This window comes from Canis lupus, chromosome 16, assembly GCF_003254725.2.
Source record: "Canis lupus dingo isolate Sandy chromosome 16, ASM325472v2, whole genome shotgun sequence".
Classification (NCBI taxonomy): domain Eukaryota; kingdom Metazoa; phylum Chordata; class Mammalia; order Carnivora; family Canidae; genus Canis; species Canis lupus.
The window spans coordinates 22,822,845-22,847,830 of record NC_064258.1 but is presented as its reverse complement, the minus strand read 5'-3'; the positions used below and the strand labels follow the sequence as shown (position 1 = coordinate 22,847,830).

Here is a 24,986-nt window from a genome sequence, read left to right as displayed (position 1 = left end):
CTATTGTACTCCATGAGTTAGGGACTTTGTCTCTTTCATTCTTCACTACGTGCCACAAGTAGATATTCTATATATGTTGATGAAATGAATATATTTGTTATCAGAAAACTTTCCTTTCCATTTTAAGACTGAATTTATGTGGAATGAAAGATGTGTATAAATTTCCCCAATCTGTGTTTTTTCCACAACACCACACCATCTCATTTAAGTCAGCAGGAAGAGATGAAGTTGGTGGTATAGCTAAAACGGCAAAGGAAACATGATAAGTTCAACTTTGGATATGCTGAGTTTGAAGTGTTACTGGAACACTTAGACTAATATGTCATATACCATAGATGTAAAAACTGAAACTCAGAAATGAGCTCAGATACTTGCATTGACTTTGTAATTGCAGCTGTGGGAAAGGATGACATTGCCAAGAGTAGAGTAACAGAAGAAAAAGAACAGGGAAAGAAGAGAGGTGGAAAAAAAGTAAAGATCAGAATCTTTACTTATGGAAGCAATTTGCAAAGAAAAAGATCCATGTGGTCTCAGAGTCAAAGAAGAAAGAAAATCAATATAGGAAAGGTCAAGTAGGGTAAGTACTGGGCAGAAGGAGATGCAGTTTCAACAATGTGGGATAAAAAGTCAAATTGCTCAGGATTGAGAGACTAAGGATGAGGGGCTTAATGGTTAAGAGTTCTGGAATTAAAGTGCTTGGATTTAAATCTAGACTTCAGCATTTACTGTATGCCCTTGGGCAAGATTTTTAATGTCTTTATGCCTTATTGCCTCATATATTAAACAGGAATAAAATTAATATCTATCACATTAAGTATTATGAGAAATAAATGAAATAATTCATTTAAATAGTTTACCCCAATACTTGACACATAGTAACTGCCTAAAAAAATTTAGTTATTATTTCTTTTGGTAAAAGTTTAGAATATCAAGGAAGGAGAGAGATAAATTTTTGGAAATTAATAGGGTCAAGGGAAGACTGCTTTTTTTAAAAAATAGATTTTATTTATTTATTCATGAGAGACACAGAAGCAGAGACACAGGCAGAGGGAGAAGCAGGCTCCCTGCAGGGAGCCCAATGTAGAACTCCATCCCAGGACCCCAGGATCATGACCTAAGCCAAAGGCAGACGTTCAACCAATGAGCCACCCAGGTGTCCCATAGGAAGTTTGCTTTTGAGTGAAAAATCCTGTAAAGAAAGGAAAAAGGATCACAAACTTAGGAACAGTGCTTAGTTTCTGAAATTCTGAAATAAGAACACAAAACAGATTATAAGAATGAGAAGAAATATGGATATTTTTATAAAGAAAGATGTATTCCAAAGTCACCTTGATAGATCAGTCCATGTCCCAGCTTGTTGAGAGCTTTTGAGTCCTTGTTTCTTATAATGTCACATGCTGGCTAATAATTCCAACACTAGAAGTGATAAGCTTGATAAATTTGATAAGCACTGCAAAGAGCTAAGAATAGATTTCCACAACATGCTGTGAGAAAGACTCTCCAGGTTGCCATTGATCAACATTGAATCAAGTGGCTATTGATTTAACACAGTCTTTTCAGAATTTTAGGTTGGAAGTCATCTGAAAGGCCATCTGACCCAATCTCCTCTGAATTCTCTCTACAATGTCTTTAGCAGGCAGTTTCATATAAGCTGTATTTGAACAGCATCCCATTTGATATATTGCAAGCCAGACCTTTCTTCCTCAGGTTAGATTCTTCAGCATGTAAAGTTCTCCCACTGATTTGCCATGGGCCTTGAAATGGTTACATTCAACCACTCCTTAGGTTTATTTATTTATTTTTTAAGACTTTGTTTGAGAGAGAGAGAGAGAGCACACACACAATGAGGGGAGGAGCAGAGGGAGAAGCAGACTCCCTGCTGTGCAGAAAGCCTGATGCAGGGCTCCATCCTGGGACCCTGGGCCAAAGGAAGATGCCTAACTGAGTGAGATCACCTAGGCACACCTATCACTCCTTAGATTTAAGGGACAGAGGATTCTTTTTCTTTTCTTTTTAAAGAAGACTATTTTAGAGAGAGAGAGAGAGAGAGAGAGCACATAATGAGAGGGTCAGAGGGAGAGGGAGAATCTCAAGCAGACTTCCCAATGAGCAGGGAGCCAGAAGCAAGGTTCAGTCTTGGGACGCTGAGATCCTGACCTGAGCTGAAACAAAGAATGCTATACTCAAACTGACTGAGCCACCCAAGCACTCCGACAGAAGAATTCTTTCAAACAAATATATAACCTGGGATTGAAGACACTGGTAGTGACTTGTCTATAACATTCCTTTGTTAGTAATATAGAATGACCTCAAGGACAGGTAAATTCTAATGTGCAGTAGGAAAGGTTGGAGCACAGAGGATGTTAAAGAGCATAAGATATTGCTAAAAGGGTTAGTTCTAGAGAGTTGTGAAACAGAAGCACAGGGCATCAAAGGAAGGGAAATATTGAAGGCAAATTCATCCTTCTTCATACCCCTGGCTTGTTCTAACTCGAGGTGGATGATGGGGTGAGGTATCATCTAAAGAGGAGCCCAGGCCTAAGCATTTCAAGTACGGGCAATAAGATAGTCCATTTAGCCCATTTAAATGGACCTAGCCAGAAGTACATGGATCTGGTCTAAGCTAAGAAAGCTAAAGGTATTTTTGGGCTATCTGTGGTGAGATTTCCAACCCCAGCCACGTAATGCTACTACAGTCTAGTCTAGATGCAGTCCAACCCAACCCAGCCCAACAAGCTCTGAGTTCATCTAATCTGAATTTTCTGTTTCCTCATTTGTAAATTACCTTATCTATTAGAATTCAGAGAGCTGGTTAAAAGGCCTCTGGTAGGTCTTCCCACTTTTAAGTTCCATGATAGTAGCTCACCTTTAAGATCTCCCTGGAGACTCAAGAGGTCACGGCAGGAGGCAGATAGGAAGTGGCAGCTCTAGAATTTTAACCTAGGACAGAATTGGGGCCAATCTATTAGAAGGGGAAGGCTGCAGGCTGTCATGGAGCTGCATCTTCTTGGCAAGTGGCTGTTTTTACCTTAATTGCATAAGCATTGGTAGTATTTAGGGGAGGTTAACAAGATTTGGGGGAACGTAAACCTCCCCCACAAACAACCACTTGCGCCATTTCTGGAAATAGTTCTGGGGAGATGTTGTGGTAATTCTTCCAGCTTTATACACCTGGCAATCTCCATATCCTTTGTTCAGCTTTAGGAAGCTAAAAGGCCCAGCAGTGGTATTTGAACACTATATTCACCATCAGAAGATATTCCTTTTTCATCAGGAAACTTTAGTTAAGATTTGGACAAGAGAAGTATAAAAGAGAAACTAATTTGTTTAAAAAAAGAAAAGAAATGAAAAGAAGTTTAAAAAAAAAACTTCCTAATTCAACAATGAAATTATGACTGTTAATGAAAAAATGAACTGATCTATTCTGGCCATGAACACTTTACCATTTATGATGATAACACTAGCATCAATACTAAACACTGTGCACCTATTAATACCAGTTTTCATCTTCATAGTGTTTCACCAATAACTAATTAATTAAACAAACCTATTTTAATTAGTTGCCATGGTAGCAAATAAAGATACACAGAAATAGTTGCCTCCATCAAATCTGTTCTTAGCTCCTGAAACATAATTCAGTATGGGCAATAAATCATCATTATGTAGCACTATAATATGTTTAGAATGGCAATTATGTTATAATGTTACTAATGAAAAGATTTGCAAGTACACATAAGTACATGCAATAGCAGATATTTATAAAGATAATTTTTTGTTACTCAAAAAATATGTAATTTAGTAATTTTTGTTACTCAAAAAAAAATTTCTGTTACTGAATTGGATAGCTAAAAATGAAAATTTCATCTATAATTATTACTCTGTATCTTATCTATTATGTTTCTTCCTGGGTACCCATCCTGAGAAGAGGGTCATCAGAATGACAGAGGCTGAAAAAAAATCTGCTGTTAAATTAACAGTGAAGAGAAGAGTTAAGGGGAAGGATGGGAAGATGACCCAGTCACCATCTTCAAGTGTCTGAAGGGTTATTGGAGGGAAAGACAAATTGGACTGATGGTTTGTCCTCTAGGATCCAGACCAAGGTGCACGGTGGAAACTCCGGGGAAATATGATCTAAGACATCATGGCATTATGGTTACGGCAAACACTCTGGAGTCAGATGGGCCTAAATCCAGACTCTGTCCCTTCCATAAGTCAGGCTACCTACTCTAAGCCACAGACCTGCTGCTCAGGTTCATGTGGGGATTAAATTAAAGCACTGAGAATGCACTCAGGCCTATGCCTTGTATACAGTGAAGAGTGCATGAGTGTCAGCACTTCATTAGTGGAAGGTTGTTAAAAAAAGGAATGGGTTGCTTTGTGAGGCAATGACTTACTTCTCTGTCACCAGAAGTAATGTCACCTGTTAAAAATATTGTAGAAGGGCTTTCCACTTGAGGGTGAGATTGAAATAGGTGATTCCTGGGTCCATATGATTTTTTGGAAAGGGAAGGTGGAAAGACTTCTTTTATCTTTCAGCCTTTTCTACACTGGATTCTTTCTATAATGTAATGCTTGGGAGACTGACTACATTGGTGATATGGTATTATTGGTTAAATGATACTAATTATATGGAGCAAACTTTTCTCTTTCAGACTTTTGCTCTGAAATAGCCATAATTCTGGGGGGAAAAATCCACTTGTTTTGACAATCTAGTCTCTACTAGGTTTTCCTCTAACACCCCTTAGGTCATTTTAAGTGGAGATTTTTTTCCAACTGGTTTCCCTAAGTCTGTGGCTCACTGTATTTAAAATTACAAATTACTTCCCTTAACATCCAGAATGTTTGATGTCATAATCACATTTCCCTAAATATTTATATCAACCTCTACCTTGTCGTTTGACTCTTCTGTCAGTGAGCAAGCAGGGAACTGATCTAGGTTTTAAACAGTAGGAGCTTCTTTCTCATCCTTTTCCCCATTTTTCTTTCCTTCTTTCTAAACAGTACTGCATGGTGACAACTCTGGTCTAGTTGCACAGAGCTGCTGAAATCCACAACATTCGGGACTTGTTTGTGGGACATGATGTTGGGTTGGTCCCAGCCACTCCTGAGACTGCTACTCCTAGGAGTATGGCTGTTACTATGACAAAAGGGAACAGTGAACTGACTAAGAGCCTTCAAGAGAGGCTGAGACAGAGCCAAGGGCAAAGGAAATGAGAAAGTGAATCCTGGAGAGGTAACTAAGGCAAGGGTAAAAGGCTCAATATAAACAGTACAGGAAGAGAATGGAAACAGAAGAAAAAGAAGAGCACAAAGCAGAGAAAGAAAGGAGGTTTAAAATCTGTTCTTTTACCTTCAAGCCTACATCTACACAGATCCTTCAAATGCAGCAAAAATTATTCTTCAGAGAAAATAAAAATTAAAGTTTGAAGGCCAAAATAGATAGTAAGAGAAAAAAATGTCCTTTTACAGACAGCCATTGTAGAATTAATCATTTACTAGAAGCACTATTACTGGGTAGGCAATATAAACTAGTCTATCCGGTATGGGCACTTTCCTTAGTAAACCACAGATGAGAAAAAAATTAAAGGAGAAAATCTCATATTCAAGAATAACTAAAAAGTCATTTTTCGGAACAAAATGGATTTGAAGATAAATCCCTGTTGTTCGGTGCGTGTGTGTGAGACATCTATGTGGCATTTTTACCAAATGACAAATTTTAGAGCATTAAAATAGCCCTCCTTTTTGATGTTTATAGTTTCAGAATTTATGTAGCTAAAATGTGGGCTTATTCAACTTATATTCAGAACAAAATGAGAGGCAAGTTCTACACTCTGACATTATGTTGAACATCCATCAACTACAAAACTACTAACACTTTCTTTGAAAATATTTTCCTACCTGAAAAAATTCCACAGCAAATTTATAACTTAAATTATAAAATAAGTCAACTCGGCTTTCAATTTGTCCCTAAATATTATATTTAACATGTAACACAACAGATGATAAACTATCACTCATATGGGTTGTGTGTGTGTGTGTGTGTGTGTGTGTGTGTGTGTTTTGGGGGTAGTGTAAGATGATAAAATGTTGATTTTTAAAACATAGAAATTGCTCCACAAATCTTAATGTCTTTTCTATAAGGTAAAAGAATTTTTATTTGTAATTCATTTGACAAATGAAGATGGTAATTGGAATAAAATGATCAGGATACATGACTCATTGGCTTCAGGTTGGCATCCTCCATTGGTCCCCTCCTTCCAAGTGTCCAGTGGCCTGAGAATCCCATTCCCAAGTCATGGGGAGTGGCAATAGGGACTCCCCTCAAAAAGTGATCATTTCTCTAAAATAGAGTAGATCATTGGATATATCCAATTATTAAATTTTTTAAATAATAAATTTATTTTTATTGGTGTTCAATTTGCCAACATACAGAATAACACCCAGTGCTCATCCCGTCAAGTGTCCCCCTCAGTGCTCATCACCCATTCACCCCCACCCCTCGCCCTCCTCCCCTTCCACCACCCCTAGTTTGTTTCCCAGAGTTAGGAGTCTTCATGTTCTGTCTCCCTTTCTGATATTTCCTACCCATTTCTTCTCCCTTCCCTTCTATTCCCTTTCACTATTACTTATATTTCCCAAATGAATGAGACCATATAATGTTTGTCCTTCTCCGACTGACTTATTTCACTCAGCATAATACCCTCCAGTTCTATCCATGTCGAAGCAAATGGTGGGTATTTGTTGTTTCTAATGGCTGAGTAATATTCCATTGTATACATAAACCACATCTTCTTTATCCATTCATCTTTCGATGGACACCAAGGCTCCTTCCACAGTTTGGCTGTTGTGGACATTGCTGCTATAAACACCGGGATGCAGGTGTCCCGGCGTTTCATTGCATCTGTATCTTTGGGGTAAATCCCCAACATCGCAATTGCTGGGGCGTAGGGCAGGTCTATTTTTAACTCTTTGAGGAACCTCCACACAGTTTTCCAGAGTGGCTGTACCAGTTAACATTCCCACCAACAGTGTAAGAGGGTTCCCTTTTCTCCGCATCCTCTCCAACTTGCCATCAGGGAAATACAAATCAAAACCACAATGAGATACCACCTCACACCAGTGAGAATGGGGAAAATTAACAAGGCAGGAAACCAATTATTAAATTTTTATAGTAAAATGTTATGATGATGACTTGACTGGAACAATTGCCTTGCAACCTATACCAAGAGTGCATGTGTAAAATAAAGAAATTGAGTTAAATAATCTCTAATGTCCCTTTTAGTTCTGTCTACAAAGTTGATTGAATCTCTTACTCATGGTTTTATTTTTCTACCCCCGTTTAGTTAACATGCAGAAACAAACCTGTCATCAGAATGTCACCCACTTTCTTCACAAGTAGCACTTATCTACACTATGATAAATCTAACATACTTGTTAATGAATTTTCATCCTAAGTCTCCTTATTGGAGAGCTTTTAGATCATTTGTTGAGAAGTGAGGGAATACCTTCACCTACATATGTGTTTAGTACTTTTTCAGATTATTCTTGACTTTATTGTGTCAAACAACAAAAAGCAGTTCAACAAGGTAGATAAAAGCATGAGTTTAAATTAGTTATATCACTACCCTGTTCCCCGCTGTGATTTTACTCCTAGAAGTAGCATGGCAAATGTGACTAAACTGGTAACTGCTTTCAGAATACATGATTCTCATATCTTCCAACAACAGAATTCCCTTATAGCTTTCAAAGTAGTATGCTTATTATTTGGTACTTGATTATGTGTACTGGGGCTACGTATTAATCAATGTAAGTAATGTTCTTGCTTTAATAGAAAAACCCGTAAATTTCAGTAGCTTAACACAATAGAAGTTTATTTCTCATGTACTTCACAGAATGTATGCTGGTGAATGTTCTGGTTGCTCTGGGCACTGGCAACTCCCTCATAAACACGTAAGAGAACAAGGAAGATTTTTGGGTGTCAAGCTTTGAAGTGGCATATATTACTTCTGTTGACATTTCATTGACCAGAACTAATAAAATGGCCCCATCTAGATACCTTTGGGCTAGGAAATATAGTCTTCCTAACATGTGTAGGAGGAAATTAAAACAGGCTAGTAAACACAGGGGATTGTTTCTGCCATAGTTATTCCTTAGCAAGGAGCCACATTTAGCAATGAGTTGAAGAAGAGGAGCCTGAAGGGAAAAGCAGCTTATCCAGGTACATTTCTTGGCCAGAGTTAGGATGATCCTCAGAGGCTGTAGCAATGATCATGCTGAGTTTCTCCTGTTTGAGTAATTCAGAAATGAAAGAGTGGTAAAAGTTTAGAAATTAAGTTGATTTGGGGCTGGAGAGGATAAATGTTGAGTTGGGGAAAATTGTGTTATTCTGTAGTGTGTGTGTGTGTGTGTGTGTGTGTGTGTGTGTATGTGTATTGGGGGAGTATTTACAGAATCTGGAGATATTCTCTGTCAGATATTGGCTTCGTATTTTTGCCTGGATGCCCCACCTCTTAACCTTCCTACAGTCTACACTTGCTTATAACATGCCTTATTTTCTTCGTCGTTGGCTTAAATTCAAGATCTCTCTAAGCTGTAGGGCACCTGGGTGGCTCAGTCAGTTAAGTGTCTGCCTTCAGCACAGGTCATGATCTCAGGGTCCTGGGACTGAGCCCCACATCAGGCTCCCTGATTAGTGGAGAGTCTGCCTCTCCCTCTCCCCCACTCTCCTACTTGTGCTTTCTCTCTCTCAAATAAATAAAATCTTTAAAATTTTTAAAATCTATTTATTCATGAGAGACACACAGAGAGAGGCACATAGAGGGAGAAGCAGGCTCCACTCAGGGAGCCCGATGCAGAACTCGATCCCAGGACTCCAGGATCACTCCCCGGGCTGAAGGCAGGGGCTAAACTGCTGAACCAACCAGGCATCCCAATAAATAAAATCTTTAAAAAAAGATTTTTCTAAGCTGCAACCTTAAGAAGCTAGAAAAAGAAAAGCTGATTAAATCCAAAGTAAGAAGTAAAATGGACATAGAAACAATAAAAATAGAAATCAATAAAATAGGAACTAGAAAAACAATATAGACTATAAATGTAACAAAAAATTAATTCTTTGAGAAGATCAATAAAATTGACAGGCCTGTAGCTAAACTGGTAAGGAAAAAATAGACACAAATGACCAATATCAAGAATGAACGTGAGAACATGACTAGAGATCATAGAGACATTAAAAGGATAATAAAAAAATGCTATGAAAAATTTTTTTGAATTAATTTTGACAGTGTAAATGAAATAGACAAGTTCTTTAGGAGCTCACTTAAGAATTAGATAACCTGAAATAGATATCCATATATAGTTTATATGTTATTATTACATTCAATTATATATACATATATATGTATATTTTTAAAAATTTAATTTGTAATTAAAAACCTTCTCCAAGAAAACTCCAAGTTCAAATGGCATTGCAGGTAAATTATAATTTCCAAACACTTCTGGAAGAACCAAAACTGAATCTACACTAACTCTTCTAGAGAGCAGGAGAGAAGAAAATATTTCCCAACTCTTTTATGAAGCCAGCGTTACCATGATATTCAAATCAGAAAGATAGAAGAATGGAGATGTCAAACCAATATCCTTCATGAGCATAACTGCAATGATAGTAAAAATAATTAGCAAGTTGAATTCAGCAACATATACAAGGTATAATTGTTATGAACTGAATTGTTATGAACTGAATGTCCCCTCAAAAAACCATATGTTGAAGCCCTAACCCCAATGTGACTGTATTTGGAGACAGGGACTTTATGGAGATAATTAAGGTTAAATGAGGTCCTAAGTGTTGGACCCTAATCCAATAAGACTGGTGTCCTTATAAGAGAAAGAGACCCCAGGAGTGTGGACACACAAAGGAGAGACTATGTGAGGAATAGCAAGAAGGTGGCTGTCTAGAAGCCCAGAAGTGAGGTCTCTTTGGAAGCTAATCCAGCTGGCACCTTAATCTTGGACTTCAGAACTGTGAAAAAGTATATTTTTGTTGTTTAAACCACAAAGACTGTAGTATTCTTTTATGGCTGCTTTAGCAGACTAATGCAATAATATATGGTGATCAAATGAGGTTTATCTCAAATGTAGGGTTGATTTAACATTTGAAAATCAGTCATTGTAATTCACCAAAATTACAGGATAAAAAAGAAAAATCATATGAGTATATCAATAGATGCAAAAAAAAAAAAAAAAGCATTTCACAAAATTCAGTACCCATTCATGATAGAAAAAGAAGAAAAACCTCTCAACAAACTGGGAATGGGAGGGAACTTTCTCAACCTGATGAAAATCATCTACCAGAAACTTGTAGCTAACATCATACCTATTAGGGAAAGACAAATGCCTTCCCCCCTAAGATCAGAAACTAAGCAAGAATTCTTACCAATTTGATTTAATATCATACTAAAGTTCCTGATCAGTATAATAAAGAAAGAAGTAAAATTATCTTCATTCACAAATGACATGATCAGCTATGTTAAACATTATAAGGAATTTATTTCAAAACTGTTAGAATAAGTGAGTTTAGGAAAGTCACAGGACACAAGATCAATACACAAAAATAAAATTTGTTTTTCTGTATTAGTAGCAGAATATTTGAAAGTATAATTAAGAAAATAATAACATTTACATATCATGAAAAATTATGTGACAATGGGTATATACTTAATATAATATGTGTAAATACTATACACTGAAAACTATATAACACTGATGAAAGAAATGAAAGGAATCCTAAGTAAATGGATATATATATATATATATATATATATATATATATATGACATGTTCATGTTTCAGAAGACTAAGTGCTGCTGAAATTTTCAATTCTCTCCAAATTGACCTATGGAGTCAGTGCAATCCAAATCAAAATCCTAGAAGGCATTTTTAAAGAAATCAACAAGCTGACTTTCAAATTTATATGGAAATACAAAAGACCTAGAGGAGGCAAAACAATTTTGAAAAGGAAGAACAAAGTTGAAAAACTTATATTACCCCATCTCAAGATAATCTTTTAAAGAATGACATTAGAATGACTGGATATCCATGTGAGAAGACATTTCACTTATACCATAATATAAAAATTAAGTCATAATGTAAGCATAAAATTCATTTATTTATTTGTCAGAGATAAAAAGAGAGAGAGCACGAGGGCGGGCCGGCAGTGGTGGCAGGCAGAGGGAGAAGCAGGCTTCACTGAGCAGGGAGCCCCATGTGTGACTCAGTCTCAGGACCTGGGATCATGACCTGAGCCAAAAGGCAGACAACCAACAGAGCCACCTAGGCATCCCTAAACATAAGACTTAAAACCATAAAACTTCTAGAAGCAAACATAGGGGAACTCTTTGTGACATTATGTTAGGCAAAGATTTCTTTGTACACTAAAAACACAAATCATAAGAGAAAAAAGACATTTTAAGCAGATACCTTATGAAAGAAGACACAGAAATTGGAAATAAGCACATAAAAGGATGCTTAGTGCCAGTCATCATTAAGCAATGCTAGTCAGGGCAGCCCAGGTGGCTCAGCGCCGCCTTCAGCCCAGGGCCTGATCCTGGAGACCTGGGATCGAGTCCCACGTCAGGCTCCCTGCATGGAGCCTGCTTCTCCCTCTGCCTGTGTCTCTGCCTCTCTCTCTCTCCGTCTGTCTCTTATGAATAAATAAATAAAATTAAAAAAAAATAAGTGCTAGTCAAACTACTAACCACACACATGAAAAGCCAAAATTAAAAAATAGAAAAGGATAATACTAAATGTTGGCAACAATGTAGAATACTGGACTCTCACACCTTGCAAATGGGAATGCAAAATAATATGGTCAATTTGGAAAAATATTCGGTATTCTAAAAAAATAAAGTTAAACATATATAAACCATAAAAGTAGCAATACCACATCTGGGTATTTATCCAAGAAAGAACATGTATACACAATAAAACTTGAACATATATATGCATACTTTTTTTTTTTTTTGTAAAAGCCTAAAACCGGACACAATTGTCCATCAACTGGTAGAGAAACAAATTATGTATCCATGCAATGGAACATTACTGAACAATATAGAGGAATAAACTATAGATCCATATAAGAATACGCATGAGAGGTACCTGGCTGGCTCAGGGGTAGAGCTTGTGACTCTTGATTCTCCCACACCAGCTGGGTATATTACAATTCAACTCAATTCTGACACTATCTACCTGGAGACAGCATCATATCCCATAGGTTAAGGGCTCAGTCCTTAAGGGACTAATGGCAAGACCACCTCCTCTTCTTCAGAGACCACAAGTCCAGGTTGCCACCTGGGCTTCTGACCAACCTGCTATAGATTAGAGGTTCCCATAGCTCGCTCCTCAGGTTCAGGTAATTTGCTAGAGCAGTTCACATAACTCGGAGAAACAGTTTACTTACTGGATTATCAGTTTATTATTAGAGGATATAACTCAGTGACAGCCAGATGGAAGAGATGCAAAGGGAAAGTATGGGGAGAGGGCACAAAGCCTCCATGTCCTCTCTGAATGAGCCACTCTCCCAGAATCCAAGTATTTGCCAACCTATACTCTCTCCCAACCTGTGCTTTTTGTTTTTTATGGAGGCTTTATTACACAGAAACGATTGATTAAACCATTAGTTCTGGGCATCAATTCAACCTTCAGCGCCTCTCCTCTTCCTAGAGGTCAGTGAGTTGGGACCCTATAGTCACATGGTTGGTTCTCCTGGCAACAAGCAACAAGTCCCATCTTCAGGTGAGGCCCAAAAGTTACCTCATTAACAAAACAAAAGACACTTTTGAAAAAAAGATTTTATTTTTTTATTTGAGAAGATCAAGAGAGAGAGAGAGCACAAGTGGGCAGAGGAGGAGCAGAAGGAGAAGCAGACTTCTCATCTGCGGGGAGCCTAATGTAGGGCTTGATCCTAGGATGCTGGGATCATGACCTGAGCCAAAGGCAGATGCTTAACCCACTGAGCCACCCAGGTGCCCCAAAACAAAAGACATTTTAATGCTCTAGTCACTTAGGAAATTCTGAGGGTTTCCTGTGCCAGGAATGAGGACAAAGATGGAATAAGTATTTCTTATAAATCATAATATCATAATACTTAAAATTGGTGAACTTTACTGTCTGTAAATTGTACCTGAATATAGCTGATATCAGAGGGAAAAGACCCTTTTTTCCAGGGTTCCTGATGGGATTTATTTGAATCAACAGACCAAAATAGCTGGTCTCACAGATCTTAGAAGTGAAGTGACTCAAAAAGAGTCACTCTGTCAGAATTGAGCCTCAGGGATGTGTCACTTCTTGCAAGTAATTCAGCAGTTTTGTCTAGAATGAGAGTCTATAATGGGAAATAGAAAACTGGTATATCTCTCTCCTTTCAGAAACATTTAAATTTACAGAAAATTTCAAATGTAAGACTTCATAATGCATGTATTCTGTGATGAGAGTTCTAGTCAAAGTTCTCTTACCTACTTTGTTGATAGTGCTTACCAACATTACTCTCTGCAGAGTCAATGAGATTCTTAAACTTCTTGCTCCTTCCTAAAACAAGAAGAGAGAATTCTTTCATTCATTTATGCATTCAATGAACATTTGTTGAGCATCTCCTCTCTGCGAGGCAATATGCTCCGCTGGAGACAAAAAATAAATGAATGAATAAGGTGTGGTCTGTATCCTCTGGAAAGTGCTATCTGCTTGGAGTTTGTTGGATTCACAATTCAGAGCATTCAATGGGATTTGCCATTGTCACTAAAGACTTGCCAGAAAGACTGAGGATAATGAAAATAAAGAATATTTTTAATCGAAAGTCCTTTAAATCCCCAAATGCTGCAATTTTTTCAAGTGGGAAGGCCAATCTTTCCCAGTCATAGAAAAGGAAATGAGGGCCTCCTAAAGATTAGAAGTTCCCATCCCATGGTGAGACAGTGAGTGAGCTGAGACTCTATCTGTTGCTTGACTCTTGTTCAGTATTCTGGAGGCCCCTGGGGTCATCTTCATTGTCTCCTCTCATTACAGACTGTAGAGCAGCCTGTTACTATGTTATGCTTTATTCTTGGAGAAATGGCTGGTTACTTTTACAATTCAAACACACACATCACTGGTAATTTCCATAGGTCACTTCTACTCTGTAAAAAATATTAGAAGTGAAATGCTTATTTCAGCAAAGAAATACTTTGTATGGATTCCCCCTTCAATACAAATACTGCTTTTGAAACAATTCCTTTTCATTTGTTGAATGATTCAGAAAAAAAGTGATTTGTCTTTTTTTTTTGGGGGGGGGGTGGAGAATAGGGACTTTTTCCCAAATATTTTCCGCAATTATTCTGATGGTGAAGCATTTTCTGGTGAAGATAGGTTTTCAAGTGTGAAATGGAAAGGCAGCTGTAGCTATGTAAAGATTTGGTTTTTGTTTTTAATGGTTGAGTTGGTACACAGTATTGCGCTAAAAAGCTTTATCTTCAAAAAAAAAAAACTTTATCTTCTCATAAAAATAAACTAGTGCAATCACATGGTATTCTTGGACCAAACTTTCATTTGTCATTTATTCAATGCCACCTATGTGTCAAGCCCTGTGTGAGGCAGGACGGTCAGGAGAACTTTTGAAGATGGCAATGTTCTGTCTGCATTGTCTAAATATAGGAGTCACTAGCCACAGTTGAAATATGGCTAAAAACTGAATTTTAATTTAATTTTAATTCATTTAAATTAAATGGGCACATGTGGCTAGTAGTTATCAAATTGGACAGGATATGTATGAGGAATAAGTAATATGAAGTGTCTCAACATGGACAATGTGGTTGTGGTGTACTGGGCTAGATGCAGATAGAGGTAGGATTGTTTCCAGTGATATCTGTCCACAAGGGTGCCCAAGCTTTCAGAATCATCACCTTCAATGAATCTACAATGAAAGGGACTTATATATAAGTCTATATCCATTGGTACAATGTATACTGTGCATACTTCAGTGTCCATGTAAATATATATGTGCCCACATATTTATAGTGAGAAGATAAAATACTAGGACTCTTTCAAGCTAAGAAGTGTAAGAGGATGGTGAATAAAGCTCTGTCTTAGGTTCTATTGAAGTGTCAATGCAATAGATATCAAAGTGAATGTGAGGCAAACCTCTACCCCATATGCAGATTTTTAAGGAAATGGTCCTGAGACCCTCTTCCATAATATTGGGTCCTACACCCATATCAAATCTATAAAAAGAAGTGAGAGTATGAGAAGAGTGGGAGCCTAGCTCTCCTTCCCATCAGGAGGAGGTGGGAGGTGCTACTCTCTAATTTTAAGCCTAGGGAAAGGACTTCAAGGGGCCCCTCGTAGATATTTGAAATTGTTCCCTGTGCCTGGAAAATACTGAGGATGGTGGCCTAACCCATGTCCCAAAAAGCTATTGGAGACTGCTGCTTCCCGGGAAACCCAGCGCAGGAGCCAGTTGAGCACGGTTTGAGGGCAGGGCCAGAGAGCTGTGGCGGCTGTGTGGTTGGGACTAGTCTGCACTTGCAGAATTAGTGAAGCCAGGGACAGTAGAGTGTTTCTGTGAACCAGATGTGGATTACATGCAAGAAAGCTGGTCTCGGGTCAGCCCTCTTGGGCTGGATTCAAAAGGGTGCGCTAGAGGGAGATTGAGCGGGAACAGGAGATGTCCTCCGGGGGCCTCGCCCACCCCCTTCCCTACCGCACACTTCCAGCTAAGCGGAGATTTAATGCTAGGTCAAAACTCCTTTTTAGCCACTTCCCTTTATTTTGGTATCTTCTAGCGATAAGGCTGTGCTCGTGACACAAAGGTGTAACAGACGCACCGTAAGCACCGCGCAGCTGGCCACGTGGACGTCCAGCTCCGGGCTGACTGGCGGGAGCTGGGCTGAGCCCCGGGCTTGCGCTCGGCCCGACACCTCCCTTCCCCGTCCCCAGACGGGGGCGCCTTTCCCGGCCCCGCTGTGCCGCACGCGACTCGGGACTTTGGCGCTCGGATCGAAAGCGCGGCCCGCGAGAGAGCCGGCCTGCAGCACGCCCGGTGTGCCCCGTCGCAGGGACGGGGAAGGGAGGCCGGCCTGCGGTGGGCGTGCGCGCGGCTCTCCCGGGGCCCCTCCTGGGGGTGGGCCTGCGGGGCGGCGGCGGCGGCGGCGGCGGGTGGGGCGTCCGCAGCCACCTAGCCCCGCTCCCGGGGGCCGGCCGGCTCGGCCCCCACCCGAGGGGCCTCCCCGGGGCACCCCCGCCGCCGCGGCCCCGGGGAGCGCAGGCGCGCGGTTCCCCCTCCCGGATCCCTCCCCGCCCTTCCAGGGAGGAAACATCCCGGAAAGCGCCTCTCACTGTCCTCAGGGTGGGGAAACTGCCGGCCAGGAGACAAAGCGGCAGGCAGGCTCCCCCGGCGGAGGCCGCCCGAGGGCGAGCGCGCCGGACCCCGCGTGGGCTCAGGGCCGGGGGCCGCCCCTTGCCCCTCCCACTCCCGGGGGCCGCCCCTTCCCCTCCCCCTCCCCCTCCCCCTCCCCCAGCTGCCCCTCCCCCTTCCCCCGGGCGCCGCCTCTTCCCCTCCCACCCCCGGGGGCTGCCCCTCCCCTCCCCCCTTCCCCGGGGCGCCGCCCCTCCTACCCCCAGGAAGTCGCCCCTTCCCGCCCCCTTCCCGCCCCCTTCCCGCCCCCGCCCCCGCCGGCGCTCGGACGTCTCTGGGGGCCTCGGGGCGCGCGGGCGGACGGACGGCCTCGGCCTGGGCATCCTCCGCCAGGGTGCGCACCGCCGCCGCCGCCGCCCCCGCCCGGCCGTCCCGGGAGCCCAACAAAGAGCGCGCCGCCAGCCCGCCCGAGGCTCCCCGAGGCTCCCCGAGGCTCCCCGGCCCGGACCCGGCGGCGGCGCGGGCGATGGAAGATGGAAGGCGGCCGCGCGGCGGTGAGACCCCGGGGCGGCGGGCGGGGGGCGTGCGGGGCGCGGGGCTCGCGGGCCGGCGGGACCCCTTGGCGTGGTGGCGCCCGGCCCGGTGCCCGGCCCCGGTGCGTGTGCCCGAGCCGGGTCCGCTCACGGACCCTCCGCCCGCTCTTTGTGTGCGGAGCCCAGAAGGGCTCACTTCGCGGGGAGCGGTCGGGCGCTTTGAGAGCCTGGCCCGGACGGAGAGCCCGAGCCGCCCGCACCCCTTGGTGATCGCGGCGAGGACGGCGCCGCTTTCGCTCCGTCCAAGTCCGCCCCGCTAGTCTGGGCTATCACGTTGCTCTGTCGGAAAGAAAAACAGCAAAAATCCCCAAAACAAATTTGCCTTGAGCGAGCCAACAGGGGAAGATTATTTGGTTTAATAGTCTCAGGAGCTTTTAAGGACGTTTCATTGTGTCTTACATGCATTTCACTTTTATCTGCTGTTTTCAGCTGTAAACTCTAGCAAATGATGTTCCGAGATTTAAAAAAAAAAAAAAAATCCAGGTTAGCACTTAGAGAACGTGGGTTTAGAACGGTGTGGTTGACTTGCATAATGAATATTGTTTTACCGTTCCCCTCGAGGGGAAAGGACGTCAGACACCCAGAACGCAGAAGATGTAAAAGGCATTAGGATTTCATATTATAGAAACTGTTTTGCTTGACAGCGGGATGCAGGATTTCCACTCCAGGGTAACGCTTCAGTGCGTCCAGGTGTTGGTGTGGGGCAAAGGCAGATCACCAAGTGGGATTCTGAGAATAAATGCTTCAGTTCATTAACTATAATTGAATATATATAAAGGATTTTGCAGAGCCCAAGAGCCAGGTAAGTTAAGACAGAATTCCTGCCGTCAACGAGCTGCTTTCTAGTAAGACAGACTTCTGCAGAGGTTAGGATAGAGGAACCCAGAGGAAGGAGAGCTTCTGACCTAAGGCTTGGAAGTCCTTGGAAAGGAGCTAGCAGTTGAGCAGGAGCTTGTAGTGAGGAGGGTTTGGCTGGCTTTTTGTGTGTGGCGGAAAGGATGTTCCCTGCTGAAGGAAGAGAAGTGCACGTTCTATTCTATAACAAGAAATGCTTTACTCTTCTTTCTTAGAGTATTTACAAATCGAGATTTTTTTTTTCTCTAAAAGTCATTAAATTCCTCTTCACTAAAGAATGCAATATGCTCAACAGAACCAGCAAAACAATACGGAATAAATTAACACCTTCCCAACCAATTTTTAGTGCCCTGATGCATGTGCTTCTAATAACTTTCTTATATCCATTCACAGATCATATCACAAATGGCTGATTTGTCTTGTCAGATATTTCATTAACGTATGTTTTTTTATACGAAAAGGAGCAGAGTGGTACCCTGGAAAGCACTTGGGTGGGACACTTTGTCACTGACTGAGTTATCGCTGTTGTCTTGGGCAAATCATTTAATCTCTAGCTAAAGTTTCTTCTTTTGTAGGTTGAGGGGATTGGGTAGGTGCTTTCTGAGAGCCGTCTAGCACTAGCATTTTATGCTAACATGCTTTAACATGTACATGCATCACTTAGTGATGTACTTTTTTTTTTTAAGATTTTGAGAGAGAGAGAGAGAGAAAGAGAGGTGGGGGAGGGAATGAGCAGTGGGAACAGGCAGAGGGAGAAGCCGACTCCCTGCTGAGCAGGGAGCCTGATGTGGTGCTTGATCCTGGGACCTGGAGATCCTGACCTGAGCCAAGGCAGACGCTTAACAGACTGTCTCTCAATTTGTATGCTTGTGAACAGATCATCACTCTTACCCTGGCCATTGAATGTGGAAGAGCCATTAAAGCTGAAAAGCTAAAATAACCTTATTTTAAGGTGAAATTTCACGGTTGAATGTTATTTTTAAAAAATGCAAGCATAAGCTTGACTTGCAAAACTCAATTTGTGTTGGCTTTAAAAAAAGTTTTGTTGACTCTTCATTTGTGAACAAAGAATAATACTTTACTATGTACATTGTACTTAAGAAGTTCAATTTTGCTTTTAATTGAATAGTAGCAGTTGAAAAATGAGATACCTTGGAAATCCTTTTAGGTTAGTAAATCTTGGGAATTTGGAAATAAAAATAAAATAAAACAAAATCAGTTAATTGAAAAAGGAAAATTCAGAGATACTTTCCATAAATGGCTCTATTCACTTTTTAAAAACTTGGTATTTGTGTATTTGTTTGCTAATCCTGATGGAAAATATGAATGGGATTTAGTCTTACCTTACATTTGAAAAAAAATATGTCCAAGTCATTACTACTTTTAGAGGTGATTTTTTTTCCCTTTAGAAATTCTGGAGTCTTCTGTCCTGCCTTATTCATAAAACCAACATGTCATTGTGGTAATGGGTTAAGTTCAGTCATTTTTTTTTTTTTTTTTTTAGATTTTATTTATTTATTCATGGACACACACAGAGAGAGAGGCAGAGACACAGGCAGAGGGAGAAGCAGGCTCCATGCTGGGAGCCCGAGGCAGGACTCGATCCCAGGACCCCAGGATCACACCTTGGACTGAAGGCAGGCACTTAACCACTGAGCCACGCAGGCGTCTCAAGTTCAGTCATGGTTAAGCTGAGGGAAAAACTATGTGAACATTAAAATGTGTATGTGCTTTGGCTTCAGATTGGTTTGTTCGAGGTTTACCTGAAGTATGTTGTCATGTGGCAGTTATGAAAGGAGTGTTTCTTTGGGCTTGGTTTGGATTAGGAGGTGAGTAATGGATGGTGATCCTTTCCAATATTTAGAAATGAATTCGGACACAATTGAAGTTTAAGCAGTCTGTGAAAAATAATCTGGTGATCAGTAGGTGACCAAAGTCCACTTAACCTCAGGACATGCGTCAGGCTCACAGAAGGCTGGGGATCTAGTCTAGCTTTAAATTATTGTTGTTTTGTGGGTTCTCAATATTTAGGGACTCTTCACCTGTAGTCTGGGCCAAACATAGAAATCCTTAGCTTCCCTTTGCTGAGAGTGGAGGTGATTTATCTTGAATACTGCCTTTTAGTTCTTTCTGAGTCCTTTTACAGTTAAACCAGCCTAACCTTATGTTAGAGGAATACAGGATCCAGATGAATTTCTCCAGAGCATGTGTTCAGAGTGCCTGTGCCTGTATAGTTTGTGGTGTTTGTGATATTATGTGCAGACTCAGAGGTTTACCAGAAAGAACTTTAGTGGTGACATGTTGAGAGTGTGTTCCTTTGTACTTTTCCTGTGTTTCCGAGTTACAAGACCATCTTCCAAAGACATTTTTCACATACTGCAAATTGATGTTAGTTGCAATGGCTACAGTGGCAATGTCAATCGCTGTTGCAGTTTACTGCAGTTTACGGAAGGGAAAAAGGATAGCTTGCAGCATGTAGTTAACAAGTTATTCTTAAATCTAGATCACCAGATTTCCATGCTTCCTTTGAAAAGAAGGTGTAACTCCTAACAATAATGAATCTTTGCTTATGCTATCTTATTTATATAAAAATAGCACATGTCCTTGCAGTCCTTGTTTTTTGCTGAACCCAGAAGGTCAACATACTGGGCCCCAGTCGGCAGAGACTTTGTCGACAATCTGGGGCACAGAGGTGGTGAAACATTTTTGCTTTTGGGCATTCCTGTGTGAGGGAGTCATCAGCTCCTCACCCCTTCTTCTGTGTTAGTGCCAGGCCCTGGCCAGGGCTCGCCACTCATTTCTTGAGGCTTGCTTAACTTTGAACAGTCATCTAGTATAAAACTCTTTTTTCTTTGGCCACAAGTCAGTGATATGAGTCAGAATAATTGTACATGTTGATGGATAGTTTTCAAGTTTATTCTTGGAGTTAGGGATTTAGGGTAAGTGGAAAAGTGAACATTTGACTGAAGCCTGGGGCTCTTCTCCTACAGAGTATTCTCATCTGGGTTGTCTGAGGAGCAACATTTTCCTTTAAGTTTCATCTTAAGCTGTAGCTTCTAGAAAAGGCTTATTTTAAGCATTTTAGAAAAGTTTAAGTTTTCAGGAGATGCGTTGTTACCATCTCCTTTGAGACCTTACTGTGTGCGTTGACAGATCACCTTCTCTCCTCCCCATGACAGCCCCATGAGGCCACTACTGTCATTATGTCCATTCTGAAGTCTGGAGATGCTAAAAAGTGGCAGAATAAGATTTAAATTCAGTATGGTTTTCTTAACTACTGTTCCGCTTTTATGTCCTCAAAGTTAGTGTTGTGTATTGCTGAAACTGAACTTTTGGCTCTCATATTTAGATTCTTGGAGGTCTTAGAATCTGAAATTGGTTGACTAACCAAAAACCATTATTTTACATACGGGTTGGTTTAAGTAGTAGGACAAGGATTGTAGTTTGGCTTAAGAGATGGAAACTGTGTAATTTTCTTTCAGAAACACTCTTAGTCTCTAAAGGGATCACTAAGTGGATTACGTAAGAAGTTCCATACAGTTATAAGCAATTCATTGGAATTCAAAATAAAGCAGATTTCACAATTTAAAATTGACTATAAGGCCCACTTTTATAATTACATCACCTCAGAAGTAATCTAGACTTTTTTTTTTTTTTTTTTTTATAATTGTGGGTGTTGACACAGAGAAGGCTGCTTTTTTCTTCTCATGAGCGGGACTTAGGCTGTTGAGAAAGGGAACCTGAAACAATGAGAAGGAAAATGGGGAATGAGCTGAGGGCATTAATGAAAAGATTGGGCGGCAGCTGCTCCCTTTTCACTTGCCTTCTGTTCCCAGACTTTTGCTAAGAAAAAGTGAATTATAGAAATGAAGCAGCTTGGTTCTTCCTATGGCTATTTGGTCTGTGGACAAGGCAAGTAGAACAATGTAAATAGAAGAGGCTGTAGCTTCTTTTGTTTGGACTTCAGGAGATTCTTGGTTAAGGGCCAATGGAACTGTATATTAAATACGTATATGTATATGAAATTTCTCTGTATATGAAAATGTATACATATGTATATCTTTTTTTTTAAAATTATTTATTTATTTATGATAGTCACACAGGGAGAGAGAGAGAGAGGCAGAGACACAGGCAGAGGGAGAAGCAGGCTCCATGCACTGGGAGCCCGATGTGGGATTTGATCCCAGGTCTCCAGGATCGCGCCCTGGGCCAAAGGCAGGCGCCAAACCGCTGTGCCACCCAGGGATCCCTACATACGTATATCTGTATGTATTTCTCTGTATATGAAAACATACATTCTTTCTGAATTTAGATTTTTAGTAACCCTTTCCAAGAAGTCATCTGATAGGCACAGTATATATTCACACATAAGACCCTGGGAGAAAGGGCAATCTAGATGTAAGACTGAGTGCGTAGACAATGCGGTTAAATGATTGCTGCCTTTGTGATTAATAATATTTTCTAACAAAATCGTATTAGGAATACTGAGAAATGACAGCAGGCTCTGTGATCTTTCATAGCATCTCCTGTGATCTTTCCTTCATGTCTCTAAAAGCTACAAGTCCTGAGTGTTTAAAGAAGCAAGATATTTCCTTGAGTCTGAAACTTTTCATTTGAATATCAGAGTTCACTCTGGGCAGATGTTTATTTTCAGCTTTGTTTCTAGTGGCTTCAAAGGGTTCATGAGCTGCCTGCCCCATCTGCTGATGCTTATTTCTCCCTATACAAATCCCCTGTGCAAGAAAAAGTCCAGTTGCTTTCCATGAACTAGTATCTATAAGTAAATTAAGGCAGAAACTGAAATACAGACACTATTTATTCATTTAGCAGATGTTTAGTACTTATTGTGTGCTGAGTTCTGTGGTAGGCTCTAAAAAACCTGGTCTACTGCCTAGTAAGAAAGCCTGCCAAGAACATTCAGAGGCATTTGGGTACTTCTCAGAGTCAGACCTCACAATCTGTAAATACTGATAATGTACTTAAGAGCTCTGAACTTACAAACTTTAGTAGAATCAGTGAAGTTTCTGTTATATCAGTAAATGTTACATAGAACTTTCTGCTGTGATGGCAACATATCTGTGCTGCCAGGATGGTAGTCAGCAGCCTCATGTTGGAATGTGACTAGTGAAATTTAGGAACTGAATTTTAAGTTTTATTTATTTAGGCGGATTTAAATAGCCTCATGTGCTAGTGGCTAATATGTGGGATAACATAGCTCTAGAGCAAAAATGCACTAATAGATGGGATTGGCTGTCCTGGGCAGTCATTTCACAGTTGACCATCTGGTTGCTTATGATATGATCATGGAACAAGGCTTTGCTGCATTTTTAGTTTTGCACATATTTACCTGATCATGTCAAATAATATGAAAGCAGTGAGAGTGTATGGAAGCATGGGATTATAATGCAAATGAAAGTGGAGGTAGAATCATTGAAAGTGATAAGGAAAAGTATTCCGCAAGATGGAGGAAAACCTTTGATAAACTGGAAAACCTTGAGTGTCTTGTTATTATATGAATACTGGGTTATATTATACTATTATGTTAATACTACCATTATATTACTATTGTATTAATAATGAGTTGTTTGAAAACTTGCTGAGATGGTGAGAGCATTGCAGTTGACTTTTTTTTTGTTACAACCTGGTAGATAGTGCTATAATTTCAGGTCCCTTTTGATCTGCTTACATTGCAGTGAATATGAGGGTATCCAAGTGGCTAGGCTCTTTCCTAGGACCCCTCAAAGCTGTCCTGGAGACCCAATAGATTTTCAGTGTAGATGAAACTCGGAAAGACGCCTGAATAGTGTAGATATTGGCAAGGAATTGTGCCTGGTTTTATTTTTTTATTTTTATTTTATTTTTTTGTGTGTGCCTGGTTTTAAAATTACTCCTTAATAGAGGTGCTTCTGCACCATCATTAGATACCAAAACACAGTAAGACAATGGAATGCAGAAAAAAAAAATTTACTCTTTGTCCCCCAAATACTTTTTTTTTTAAAAGATTTCATTTATTTACTCAGGAGAGACATTAGAGAGGCAGAGGCAGAGGGAGAAGCAGGGAGCCTGATGTGGGACTCGATCCCAGGACCCCAGGATCATGACCAAGCAGAAGGCAGAAACCTAACCAACTGAGCCACCCAAATTCTTTTTAATGTTAAGTCCAGCAGGTGGACAGCCCTGTTTGCAGGCTCCAGGATTTCTCCAGGTAGGCATATGGGAATAGCTTTGAGTGTAGCATGTGTGAAATCATGAGTGAATTCTCATGGATTAAAAAAAAAAAAAAATTCTCATGGATTAGGCCCTTGTTGAAATACATTCCAGTTTTGGAGTTTTGTAACTTGTGGTGAATACACCATGAAATCAAGGCATAGCAATGCAAAAATTTGGGGATGGGAGGAGGAGAAGGAGTAACATGGATTCTGCATTTACTACATGCCGGGTTCTTTGTGAAGTGTCCATGTGTGTGTGTGTGTGTGTGTGTGTGTGTGTGTAAATTTGTATATTCTTGTATGTTCTTTACCATATCGTGAGACAGGTGGTGTCCCCATTTTCAGAGGATGAAATTGAGGCTTATGAAGGTTTAAATGGGATTCTTTTAAACACAACTTTCTTGACAATAAAGTTTACATACTACACAATTTATCCATTTAAAGTGTATGTTCAGTGATTTTTAGTGGTCACAGAGCTGTGCATTTGTCACCATAGTCAGCTTTAGAGCATATTTATCACCTCAGAATAAACTTTGGATCTATTAGCTGTCCCTCACATTCCAACCCAGGCAACTGATAATCTGCTTTCTATGGATTTGCCTATTCTGTATAATATGTGGCTTTTTTTTTCAATATGTGACTTTCTGTGTCTCCTTTCATTTAGCACAATGTTTTCAGTGCTCATCTGTGTTGTACTTTATTAGTTTTATTGCTGAGTAATATTCAGTTGAATACACAAGACACATATCATTTTTTCATTCATCAGATAATGGGTTGTTTCTATTTTTTGGCTATTAGGAATGATGCTGCTTCGAACAGGCATGTACAAGTTTCTGTGGGGACGTATGTTTTCATTTCTTTTGGGTATATACATAGGAATGCAATTGCTGGGTCATATTAAAACTTACGTTTAACACTTGGAGGATTTGTCAAACTTTCTCACAGGGGTCGCAC

The 24,986-nt window shown here is 40.6% G+C and overlaps 1 protein-coding gene and 1 long non-coding RNA gene across 6 annotated transcripts in view; one reads left to right on the top strand and one right to left on the bottom strand.

Annotated features, from left to right (window-relative positions):
- PSD3 (pleckstrin and Sec7 domain containing 3) overlaps positions 1-24,986 on the top strand; it is a 588,043-nt gene that overhangs the window by 54,386 nt on the left and 508,671 nt on the right. Inside the window, exon 1 of one of the 5 annotated variants that reach the window (XM_049095085.1) lies at positions 16,687-16,929. The exons of the other annotated variants lie outside the window; for them this stretch is intronic. Coding sequence (XP_048951042.1) covers positions 16,909-16,929 — 21 coding nt within the window. The 5' untranslated portion in view covers positions 16,687-16,908. Of the gene's footprint in view, positions 1-16,686; positions 16,930-24,986 lie in introns of those variants that run through there. 5 annotated transcript variants of the gene reach the window in all.
- Positions 989-5,490, bottom strand: LOC112664599 (uncharacterized). Its single transcript, XR_003139848.3, has 3 exons — positions 5,351-5,490; positions 2,867-2,940; positions 989-1,189 (listed from the first exon to the last, which is right to left on the bottom strand). It is a non-coding gene; the product is annotated as an uncharacterized LOC112664599 (long non-coding RNA).